Source organism: Cydia splendana, chromosome 4, assembly GCF_910591565.1.
Source record: "Cydia splendana chromosome 4, ilCydSple1.2, whole genome shotgun sequence".
NCBI classification, from domain to species: Eukaryota; Metazoa; Arthropoda; class Insecta; order Lepidoptera; family Tortricidae; genus Cydia; species Cydia splendana.
In genome coordinates this window covers 13,075,799-13,088,752 of record NC_085963.1, presented here as the reverse complement: position 1 = coordinate 13,088,752, position 12,954 = coordinate 13,075,799, and the positions used below count along the sequence as shown (strand labels likewise).

Here is a 12,954-nt window from a genome sequence, read left to right as displayed (position 1 = left end):
TTGTGTGCGAAGTTTTACGACTGTTTCGCAACGAGTTTGTTCACGATTCGCTTGCAAAATGTCGTAGGTAAACTTTATGCGAGAGGAAAACGAGCGTATGTTAATAGTACCTGATTTATTTTTGTTCAGGTTCGTTTATTCCGTCGTATTCGTATGTATTACTAACTTAACTTTGTGATCGGTGTTGATTCTTAAGTGAATATGGGGCTTTATATGACGATATTTAATATTTGGCGCGCTGTTGTGCTGGGTGAGTATCTAATATATATCATGTACCTACCTGTATTTTGTTGAATTTTATGAAACACCTATGATGAAGTCATCACTGAAATAAATATAGCAACACAAATATATTTTATGTTGCACACGAGTAAAATGTGAATAAAATATTATGACCTAAAGTGATTTTTAGATATAGAGTCTGCCTTTAAATAACAATATATGTATATATATTTTAAAAGTAATAGGTAGCAGCAATTCGAAACAGTGCAGACAAATTTTAACGTATAAAAATTAGTTTTAATGTAGGTATGTACCTACCTAAAGTTCGTTTTTTATTAAACATTGTTTTTCTCTACCAGCTATAAATTAATAGATTTTTGATGAAATGAAAGGTATATATCACAGGTGAATTCATACCATCTTATTTCACACTTTTAAATTCGTAACCCTTATTCCTTAGACGTAAGGTCCACAATATGATGGTCAGTTAATAGTGCTGCTGTTAGACTTAGAATCTATAAAAATTAATAGTGCGTTTCGTAACTTGCTACCTATATTTATAATGAGTTTCGAATATTAAATTGAGTCAAAAAACTTGATTTAGCTTTATTTCTTAAAAGGGAAGAATAGCTTTGCGTTCCTAACGTGCTATACCTTCCCTCTTAAGTTAATTTTTTGGTAAGGGATAGTAAATTACAGGTATGGCGTAAGCCATTTCGATACGCCATTTGCCAAGGAAAGGACAATTAAGTCTATGTTAGAGACCCTTTAACTGTGCGCGCACTTTGTTCCCTAATTGGCCAAAACCGATACGATCGAACGGTTCTCACCTAACACTAACCTAATTCATAAATGGATGATGAGAAAAAATATGAATTTAGGTGATTGTGTGTGGGGACCTCTGCTGGCTCCTCCCTTCCGGTGGTTCGTGGTATACCTCTTCTAGTATATTCACTGAATAATATTATTCAGGTCTCACAAAACTCGCAACAAGTGCAACAACTAATAAGTAGCACTGACCGCGGCTACCTACGAGGGCTACGAGTACGTTATACCTACTTCTCAGTCAGTACTCTAACGAGCGCGGCGGCGGTGCATAGAGTGCGCTGAGCGAGGCTCAAAGCTTTACATTATAGACCAAGCCTAGTCTCCAGATACACTCGGGAGCAAAAAAATCGACTCAAGTCGCATTTTTTAGTTTTAGTCGTGTTTTTCGAAAACGGTCAATATTTTGGTAAAAGTGAGATTGTAATATTATTGTTTATTTATTAAGCTATGAAAACATTAATAACCCATAAAATCGGTTAGGTAATTTTCAGGTAATTGTTATTTTTGTAGAAAATGAGATTTTACCTGCATTGATTACGCACGAGTTGAGCCCCTTTGGAGCCATAAAAACCGATTTAACCGATTATTTCTTATCAGTAGCTTATCAGAAGTTGACCTGTGCATATTTCACGCAATTATTCACTGGAATCACCTGGATAAAATGGACACCACAGAAACTGAAGCCAGCCAAGTCATCGTCTTGCTGAATCAAGGCCTTAAGCAGCGTGAAGTTGCTGAACAGCTGAATTTAAGTCAGTCTGCTGTCTCCAGAGTCTACTAAAAGTTCACATGGACTGGAAGGCTTGCTCAGAAACCTGGATCTGGCCTTCCCAGGTGCACATCGAGGAGAGAGGACCACTTCATTGTTGCGGCCGGTCTGCGTGATCGACACCGTACCGGCGTTGACATCCAGCAGCAGCTGATGCAGGACCGAGAGGAACCAGTAAGCTCTTGGACAGTTCAACGGAGACTTAAGGAAGCCAACCTTACCCCAAAAAGGCATGCTACAGCGCCGAAACTGACAGGGAGGCACCGGGACGCTCGCGTGGATTTCGTTTCGATTTATGAAAATTGAACGTACGGGCAATGGAGCCGTGTACTCTTCAGTGATGAGTGCAGGGTGTATTTCCATGGCAGTAACAGAAGAGGACGGGTATACCGAAGACCTGGAGAACGGTTTGCGCCATACTGCATCTCCGAGACAGTCGCCTACGGTGGAGGTTCCGCCATAATTTGGGCGGGGATATCAATGGAGGGGAGAACCGAGTGCCTCGCGGTCAGTTTGGGCCCTGTGACAGGCCTTTTTGGGGTAAGGTTGGCTTCCTGAAGTCTTCGCCGAACTGTCCAAGAGCTCACTGGTTGCTCTCGGTCCTGCATCAGCTGCTGCTGGATGTCAACGCCGGTACGGTGTCGATCACGCAGACTGGCCGCAACAATGAAGTGGTCCTCACTCTTCGATGTGCACCTGGGACGGCCAGATCCAGGTTTCTGAGCAAGCCTTCCAGTCCATGTGAACTTTTGGTAGACTCTGGAGACAGCAGACTGACTTAAATTCAGCTGTTCAGCAACTTCACGCTGCTTAAGGCCTTGATTCAGCAACACGATGACTTGACTGGCTTCAGTTTCTGTGGTGTCCATTTTATCCAGGTGATTCCAGAGAATAATTGCGTGAAATATGCACAGGTCAACTTCTGATAAGCGACTGATAAGAAATAACTGGTTAAATCGGTTTTTATGGCTCTCAAAGGGGCTCAACTCGTGCATAATCAAAGCAGGTAAAATCTCATTTTCTACAAAAATAACAATTACCTGAAAATTACCTAACTGATTTATGGGTTATTAATATTTTTGATAGCTTAATAAATAAACAATAATATTGCAATCTCACTTTTACTAAAATATTGGCCGTTTTCGAAAAACATGACAAAAACCAAAAAATGTGACTTGAGTCGATTTTTTTGCTCCCGAGTGTAGTGGATCTTGAGTTAGGAAGACAAAGTATCTTCTATATTTTGTCCTACTTCTTAAAATGATTATACTTAACTGCCTACTTTGAAAATTATGATAATATTTAAACCAAAGAGTGCAGCTGCGGGCATAGTTATTATGTTGAATACCTACCTACTTAACTACCGGAAAATTATATACTAAAGGACGGTTAGGGAGCATGACCTTAGGCGCGGCCATGACACTAGCGGACTGTTACAGAACCTCATTTAAGCGTATTATAGTATAGTTCCACGAGCAATATTTAGATCATCTCTTTTCGATTGTGGTTGGCAACTAAATGCTATTCCATGCTAGTACTGATGAACGACATACCTAATTATAGCATCAAAAGTTGCTGAGCGGGTAACATTTTCAAAATGAACTGAGCACAACTTAATTGTTAAGAGGCAAGAAAGTGTGCAGATGCAGCAGAACATTTAGACTACCTGCGAGCCTGTTATTAGCTAATACTTCTGCTGATGACTGTTTTTTTTTATACTACAACCGTGGCAGACAGGGCAGCTAAACTATGGATTCCTGCAACTCCGTGGTGTCACTTGCGCGTTGTCTTTAATTGTACCTATTTATATGAATTTCCTGCGCGGACAAAGGGATGTTCCTAATAGTGAATCCCAAGACGCTCTGGTAGAGTCTATGCGGAAAGAGAAGAGTCGTGGAATGTATGGGGCCCAATCAGGGCCCAATACATTCCATCACGACTCTTCTCTTTCCGAACAGACTTTAATCCTAGTCATCATCAGGAACATAGCACTTAACAGTCTGACGAGCGAATCGTTACACTTAATTATTCCCATTTCCCATCCCACCCCAGTCCCATTTCTGGACAAACAAGGATTGAAGGAGGATTTCGTGGTTCGATTTGGTGGTCTTCCGTGCGTTGGATTCAAGATGTCGACTTGGTCGTATTTTTGGCTTCCGCCCATGATTCAGCGTGTTTTTGGTATTATTTGTATATATAGAAAGTCACACGAGTGCGTCCACTGATCCATTGCGTGCGATGCGTCCGATGCATGCGATGTGGCCCTGTGGACGTCTACCTTTATCCGCATTTGGGTGCACTGCTCGGGAGTTGGGACAAGTTATGTGAATCATACTGTTGTATTTGTGGGGCGATGGTGGAAGAGGACGTTAGAACGAGTTGTCAGAAATGTAGTGGGCGTTTCAATTTCCATTCCACTGGTCAGTCATCAACTCATCAAGTGATTGCAGTTAGAGTAAACAGAACCTATTCTGTTTTATGTCCCAGAAGACAAGACCAAAATTACATCTAAAGCGTAGGTAATACCCTCATACCTAGTACAGTCGCCATCAGATATATCGGAGCGGCTAAGGCGCTCACAAATATCTGAACACGCCTTTATTGTCAGGGCGTTAGAGGGCGTGTCAGGGCTATAACCGCGAAAATCGAAGTTCGCAAATTGCGGGCATTTTTCTCTGTCACTCTTATTACGCCTTCATTGGAGTAAAAGAGAAAGATCCCCGCAATTTGCGAATTTCGGTTTTCGCGGTAGCCCCTCAGATATTGTGAACAGAGCGGCTAGGGCGCTCACAAATATCTGAACACGCCTCTATTGTCAAGGCGTTGTGTTCAGATATTATTGAGCACCTCGGCCGCTCCGATATATCTGATGGCGACTGTACACGGACAATTTTTAGCCAATCAAAATAGAACCATATCACTGTTCAAGATAGGTGGTCATAAGAGACCAAAACAGGGGTTAAGGAAGGAGAAAGAACCAACCGCAGTAATTAGCGGACAGACAAGTCAAAGTACAGAATAGCATCTTTTACGTGATTAAATTAATCAATGAAGTAGGTAGGTATATTCCAATGCTAGGTAAGTAAGATAAATATATAGTTTGGCAAGCCATTTCCGTCAGTAGAAAAAGGCGGCCAATTAAAAAAAAACCGGGCAAGTGCGAGTCGGACTCGCACACGAAGGGTTCCGTACCGTTATCTATAAAAACGGTCACCCATCCAAGTACTGACCCCGCCCGACGTTGCTTAACTTCGGTCAAAAATCACGTTTGTTGTGTGGGAGCCCCACTTAAATCTTTATTTTATTCTGTTTTTAGTATTTGTTGTTATATCGGCAACAGAAATACATCATCTGTGAAAATTTCAGCTGTCTAGCTATCACAGATCATGAGATACAGCCTGGTGACAGACGGACGGACGGACAGCGGAGTCTTAGTAATAGGGTCCCGTTTTACCCTTTGGGTACGGAACCCTAAAAACGTAGGTGCGAAGAGTTGACCTCCCATAGAAAATTGAATTTCGCGCCATTTTCTACTGACAAAGTGGGTTTGTCAGAGTATAGTACCATGAGTAAGCGAGACAGTCCTTGGATTTGATGCTCTACTCTTTCGGACTGCTTTTCTCGTTTCCTATTCCTATATCGCGTTTTGCCGCGCGACGCAGCTCGGTCGGTGGAGAGGAGACGTGCCTCGCCCGAGAGGCTTCGCGCGGAAGCGGCTCGGTCTATCTGGAGTATCTGGACCCGCCTATATGGTTCAATTTTGATTAGCAAATCAAAACCTCCTACTTGATAGAGTTGACAGGTACTGTCTGATACACGGTGTAGCTTCGTGGCTACTTGGCAAAGAGTAGTATTTATATATAGAGACTACCTGGCTACAATATTACTTTTAAACGTATTTGTCGCTAGCGTTCAACAAATTATGCGGATTTTGAACGGGGTCGTATTCGTATAAAGCAGTGGTCGGCAACCTTTTAGCAGCCAAGGGCCACATAGTAGTTAACGAAGATGACGCGGGCCGCACTTTGGTAATATTTGTGACTTTAGCAGACATTGTCGTTCGTCAGTATTACATACAAAATAGCCAGGGAGGCTCGCGGGCCGCAAACGAGAGGTTGGCGGGCCGCTGGTTGCCGACCGCTGGTATAAAGCATCGATAATCATCTAGCAGCAATCGATACTTTGATATGTTTTGATTCGTTTGGCCAAAGTTATGCAATAGTTGGAGAAAAATGTAACAATAAGTGTATTAACATAATTTGTAATATCCTATTTATAATTTGTTAAAGGACTGTCTCATTTCAATCATAGTCAGAGAGAATCATATTATATTTGTCTTACAGTCTGACAAAAAGAGTAAAAAGTAAAAAGTGGCAATACTGTAGTGTCGTCCCTTTCAAATCAATTTACCTATATAAGAGAACGGGACGACACTACAGTGCTGCCACTTTTTAATTTCTTCTCTTTTTTCTCAGACTATACACGAGTACTATAATAGCACCCAAAAGAAAAGGATGAGTATAGTTTTCCTGGTTCTTACTGACTGACAAATTGGTTTGACCAACTATATCTTACAATATTGTAGGTTTCTAATTAAATACTCGTTTATCCAATTAATTAATTACTCTTTTATCTTTAATTTGCTACTTGCGAAATATATTTTTTATGTAGTTTATATTCAAATTTCGTCAAGTGGACAAAAACTAGTGCAATAACCTAGTTTGTACACATGTTAGAGTCTGGCTAGCCAAAAATTGTTGACAGATATTTCGTTGTTGTATCACCAATTGTCTATGATTTAAAAAAAAAGCTAAAAGTCAGTTGTCAATTTATGTCATTCATTCAAATTGTTTGCGGTTTATAAGGGGTTTATTTTAAATAATATTAATAATGTCTATACTGAGTGAGGTTCGCATACTATTATTTAAGCTTGTAAATAATTACGACAATGTGCGAAGTCGACGTGTAGCGTTATATAACAAAAAACTGCAATGTTTACAACTTCTAAACAAATGTAAACAAATTAGGAGGTTGGTGCTCTATAAATATTTTGATACTTAGCTTTTAGCATAGTACTTATGTATTTTTTTTGGCGATGAATTAATATTACGGTATTATCGAGCTAGGTTTTATTTACTCTACATTTAATTTTTCGCCTTGTTACAATAGTATATGGTGAGAAAGTGTTAACATATGTGTTTATCGTTGACTGTACTTTACATAGTGGTAGAAATTATGTGAGCTGACTTTGAGTGCACGTCAATGTATATTTAACTTATATCCTTAGGTACCTACCTTGTGCACAGAAAATCAAAACTATTTTCTAGTATCAAAACTATAATTCCTACTAGACAAAGTGTGACCAGCCCAAGATTTTTTTAATTTCCCGCCAAACATTTGTGTAATATTTCAGTAGCCAGACTCTATTCATCGATAGATTTTGTTAACTTCTCGCTAAAAAGAATTATGGATTGTTAAATGGATTTTTGTAAATCTGTGAATAATATGCAATAAAAATTGGTCTTAACTTATTTATTATTTAGATTATATTATAATGACAAAAAATTGTCGTTTTACTTCACAAATCGATGTTGCGCGTTCCGATTCTGGCCGTTTGAATCGATTCCAATCTAATCTTAACGAGTCAGTCACAAAATGGTGCTGAGTGGCGGGAGGTTATAGCATAGGTAGATGGGCGTCCATCTTGAATTTTACTAGATTTGAGCCGGTTCAATTGTGATAAAAGTGTATTTTGTAGCTTTGACTATACGTTAATTGTTAGTTTTAAAAGATTTCATGTCTTCTGTTACTTGTTGTCGTTTAAGATAGGGCTACAGTAATGTTTTAGGTATGAACATGTACTTTACTGAACCATTCGAACATTTGACGAGTAATGGCGTGCGTTTTTTCTCTCCACAGACACTTTCAAATATTCCATGACTAACCTAATTTAACAATTAGTTTATATCTGTGAAATGGACGTTAATTGTAGATTGTGAAAACAAATTGTTACTGCGACATATTAGTGGTTCCAGCTCATAATCGTATCGAGCTGGATGTCGTTTTTAGGTTATACATCACAATACTCCGTGGCTCATAATCTAAGTGACAAATCGAATCAGCGTTTCAACTTGAACGTTAAAGTGATATTGTGTTAATATGTTGGAGTGACGTGGTAAATATTTCTGTTTGCAGTATCATTACTCAAGACATATGCAATTTCCGGAAAGACTATCGTCGACAAAACCTTAGGTTGGCAGAGGTATAGTACGATGGCAGTACCTAGTAGAGCGCGGGTATACGCCGATGTCAACTCACAGAAGCCGAGAGAGTACTGGGACTATGAGAGCTACGTAGTTGATTGGGGCAATCAGGACGACTACCAGCTGGTTCGCAAACTCGGCCGCGGAAAGTACAGTGAAGTATTCGAGGCAATAAATATCACAAATGACGAGAAGTGTGTAGTAAAAATATTGAAGGTATGTTTTATTATGTTTTATTTTGCATGGTTGCATCTTTATCTTTATTAATTGTTTAAAATAAACATCTAAAAAAATGTTTGTAGGTCACCTTATTAATCACCAGTATTGGGTTAATCAATTACTATTTCTAATTTAAGTTTTCATTTTTAGCCTGTAAAAAAGAAGAAGATAAAAAGGGAAATTAAAATATTAGAAAATTTAAGAGGAGGCACAAATATTATAACTTTACAAGCGGTTGTCAAAGATCCTGTGTCTCGAACTCCGGCACTTATTTTTGAACATGTGAACAACACTGATTTTAAACAGTTGTATCAAACATTGTCAGATTATGATATAAGGTATGAAATTGTCTTAAATTATAAAATAATACCGTTTTGCATTAAAATATATGTGAACAGTGCACTTACTTGTATGTTTTCACTTACAGATATTATTTGTACGAACTTCTGAAGGCATTAGATTACTGCCACAGTATGGGCATCATGCACAGAGATGTTAAACCTCACAATGTGATGATTGACCATGACAACAGAAAGTTGCGTCTTATTGACTGGGGTTTAGCTGAGTTCTACCACCCGGGGCAAGAGTACAATGTTCGTGTCGCGTCTAGATACTTCAAGGTGAGTCATTTGTGCTTGGATCAACAAACTGTTTTTAAACCAATATTTTCACACCATTTTCAATTACTTTACTGGAGAGCTATAAATTTCTCAGATATTGGAGAGTTATATGTTTATTATAACCATTAATACTATAATTAATATGCTATTATTTGCTTACTCTGGTAAATCACATCTGATGGAAAGTGTCAACAGTACCTAAGTGAAAGCTTGAAAGAAACCTATATTATATTATATATCTTGTTTCTGTCATGTAAATTTTTGTACGACCACTATTTCAGGGTCCTGAGCTCTTGGTGGATTATCAAATGTATGACTACTCATTGGATATGTGGTCACTGGGCTGCATGTTGGCATCCATGATCTTCCGCAAGGAACCATTCTTTCATGGTCATGATAACTACGATCAGCTTGTTCGGATTGCCAAAGTGCTGGGCACAGAAGAGCTATTTGAATATTTGGACAAATATCATATAGAACTGGATCCACGGTTTAATGATATACTTGGCAGGTATGTATATTTTAAATTTCAATGTAGTTTTGTTTGCATATAAAATTTAATTAAAATTATGGACTCTGCAACTGATAATCATATGTTTGTATTGTTATTGTTTGACATTTAACATATTATTTTCGTTTGACATCATATTACAATTGATGCAGGCTCCATCTCTTCTTGATTTCAGGATTTGTATGCCAAATGGCAAAACAATAGTGAAACATTTTTTTTTTGTATTTATAGGCATTCCCGTAAGCGGTGGGAACGATTTGTCCACTCTGAAAACCAGCATCTGGTTTCTCCTGAAGCTTTAGACTTCCTTGATCGTCTTCTGCGTTATGATCATTATGAACGCTACACTGCACGAGAGGCAATGGATCACCCATACTTCTGTAAGTATGTCATAAAAATTATAAGCTATTTATGTTTTCATCATTATGCCATTATACTTGCCTAAATAAGTATTGTAAGTATACATGATGGACTAAAACTGAATAGTAATTTCAATTCTTGACACTATTACACCTTACTGATGTGCTTTTATTATCTTACTGATTCATGAGAAGGGAGGATGAGATGGAACTTATTTGTCTCCATTGGGAAAGTGAAAATAGTTACAATATGCCTTTATAATTTAATAATCAGTAGTGTATTTTTTTATTTTCTATTAATACTGAAACTACATTTTGGAGCGCTGGTGGCCTAGCGGTAAGAGCGTGCGACTTTCAATCCGGAGGTTGAGGGTTCAAACCCCGGCTCGTACCAATGAGTTTTTCGAAACTTATGTACGAAATATTATTTGATATTTGCCAGTCGCTTTTCGGTGAAGGAAAACATCGTGAGCAAACCGGACTAATCCCAATAAGGCCTAGTTTCCCCTCTGGGTTGGAAGGTCAGATGGCAGTCGCTTTCGTAAAAACTAGTGCCTACGTCAAATCATGGGACTAGTTGTCAAGCGGACCCCAGGCTCTCATGAGCCGTGGCAAAATGCCGGGATAACGCGAGGAAGAAGACTGAAACTACATTTTAAATAGTTGTCTTAGTAAAGAGAAGAACTTAAAATGTTATAGCTCCCTTATTCAGATAACAGTAGCTAATAATAATATGATTTAGAAGAGCTAAGGTACATGATTATTTTTTAATTACAGATCCAATTGTAAAGGAGCAGGGCCGGCTGAAAGTTGAATCTAACTCTCCGACTCCCAATGCATTACAAGGACCAATAAATACTGCAGCATAAACTGTTACAAATAAATAGTAACACTTTATATGCTATGTATTGAATATATACTTGTACAAGATTCCAGAAGAGACACTAAACACCAAACGAGAGCCGCTGACAAAGGAGTGGACTACCCAGAGTGACACATCTGTGAAAGTAACCATCTTTGAGAACCAACAAGTAATTCCATTGTTTGATAAATGGAAATAGTTTGGAAAGACAATATAATTTAGTGTTTAATATTAGTAAATCTGGTTTATTGTTTATTTTAAAGTGTTTCATCTCTGTGGTAAAACTACTAAAACAAGTCTATGAAAGTGAACATGAACTAAAGCTGCATATTTATTTTAACTGTTACTTTGAGGTATCAAGTGGTGGGTTTTAAATTTTTTTAAAGTTATGAAGAATTCGTTTTTTTAATCCAAAATTGAATGTTATTGAACAAGATAAAATGTACTTCAGAGTTTTATTGCACTTGAAATTTGCATTTATTAACCTATGGTATTGATACTGTAATTACTTGTATGATATAATAAATAACACCTACTGCGTACCGTTTTGCAAGTACTGGTTTAACTGGTTAGCAGCTTTTCGTTGATCACATTTAAAATTTTGTATTTATGTAATAGAAGTAAAATGTAGATATGTGTAATATAAATACAAAATTTTAAAAATATCAATTGTTTTCTTTTTTATTACATTTTGGTAACAAAGACCAGTAACTTATAATTAATAGACAATGTCGGATTAAATCTTGTTTTTATTAGTACCTATGTTCTTAGTAAGTTACGTTAGCTGTCCTTATATACATATAGAATAAAGTCTATCTTCAATTTAAAGGTGAGCCTCATTATTATTTATTTTTTTATTATTATAACTGCAAGTTGTTGCATCAAAATTTTCTTAATAAACAATACTAACTTTTTTGCCTGAACATTTTTTCGACTTGTAAACCAAATTGCCACTATATTTTCAGGTTGGTTGCCATAGTATATATTAATGCAGCTATGTTTGAATTACTGACGAAGCGGTTCCCTGTCCTGTTGAACTTGTTTAGGCTAGCTATAAACTATAAAGAATGTTTTTTAACAGGGCCTCTGAGTAATAATAACCAAAACTATACAAGTTACAAGAAATATAAAAAAAACAATATTTTGTAGGAATTTTTAGGTTGTTAACATTTTTGTAAACTATTATTGGGTACCTAAAACATTGAACGACATTGAACGACCCGGTTTCTTTCTCATTACAGTATTTATGATGTATAGTATGAAGAAAATCGTGGCTGCAGGTTAGTCGTTAGTCAAATCACGGATGTACAGAGATAACTGACGCTCGATGCATAGAAACTTTGGGGGGGGGGGGGGGGCAGTTATCTCTAACTGTACAGACGTCATCAGTAATCAGTCATTTATTGCTTTCACAGGTAAGTACATTAGGTGGTACAGTCACCATCAGATATATCGGAGCGGCCAAGGTGCTCACAAACATCTAAACACGCCTCTATTATCAAGGCGTTTAGAGTGCTTGTCCAGATATTGTGAACACCTAGGTCGCTCCGATATATCTGATTGCGACTGTACCTACATTTATTTTGAATATTGGACAGGTATGAACCCTGTAAGGGCACTACAATTCTTCTTTTAACTAATAAACTCCTTCTAAATATATAAATATGTTTCGAAGTCTAGTCAAAGGTCTCAACTTTGTCGCTTACCATAAGGACGAGATTTGCTTGTATCTTTATACAAATAACCTGTAACCCTTATATAGGTACTACTGTACTCTGATAACCTGTCAATACAAATAATCAGAGGGCCTACCGCCGAACCACGTTCGACGTGTTGCCTCCCTGTTACACTTACGTACGAATTTACAAGTGCGACAGAGAGGCAACACGTCGAACGTGGTTCACGGTAGGCCCTCAGATATCGGAGCAACCGAGGTGCTCAGAAATATCTGAACAAGTGAACACGCACTCTAAGGCCATGATAATAGAGGCGTGTTCAGAGATTTGTGAGCACCTTGGCCGCTCCGATATACCTGATGGCGACTATACATAAGGACTGGATACTACTGGTACTTCAAGAAAATGTTGAAAAAACCCTGACACTTTCGAATTTACAAGTGCGACAGAGGGGCAACATGTCGTATGTTTCGCGGTAGGCCCTCAGACCAAGACATTAGGGTTGAATATTGACCGCCAAACACGTCACCTGACGCGCGCGGCTACAGTCCAATTTAAACCTTCGTGCGTTCCGACAAGGTTCACGATGACGCACCGCACTCGATACTCGTGGCCTTCAAAGTGT

General features: G+C 38.2%; 1 protein-coding gene across 4 annotated transcripts; it reads left to right on the top strand.

Annotated features, from left to right (window-relative positions):
* The first annotated feature begins 108 nt into the window (after window positions 1-108).
* Window positions 109-11,576, top strand: LOC134789894 (casein kinase II subunit alpha). 4 transcript variants are annotated; one of them, XM_063760569.1, is made up of 7 exons: window positions 109-250; window positions 8,015-8,298; window positions 8,452-8,639; window positions 8,729-8,921; window positions 9,203-9,432; window positions 9,664-9,812; window positions 10,569-11,576. In XM_063760569.1, the coding sequence occupies exons 1-7, from the start codon at window positions 202-204 to the stop codon at window positions 10,658-10,660; spliced, it is 1,185 nt and encodes a 394-aa protein (XP_063616639.1). In that variant the 5' UTR covers window positions 109-201; the 3' UTR covers window positions 10,661-11,576. The 4 variants fall into 4 exon arrangements, with proteins under 4 accessions (XP_063616639.1, XP_063616642.1, XP_063616641.1 ...); XM_063760572.1 differs by lacking the exon at window positions 109-250 and adding an exon at window positions 7,471-7,506; XM_063760571.1 differs by lacking the exon at window positions 109-250 and adding an exon at window positions 7,513-7,667.
* The last annotated feature ends 1,378 nt before the right edge of the window (window positions 11,577-12,954 follow it).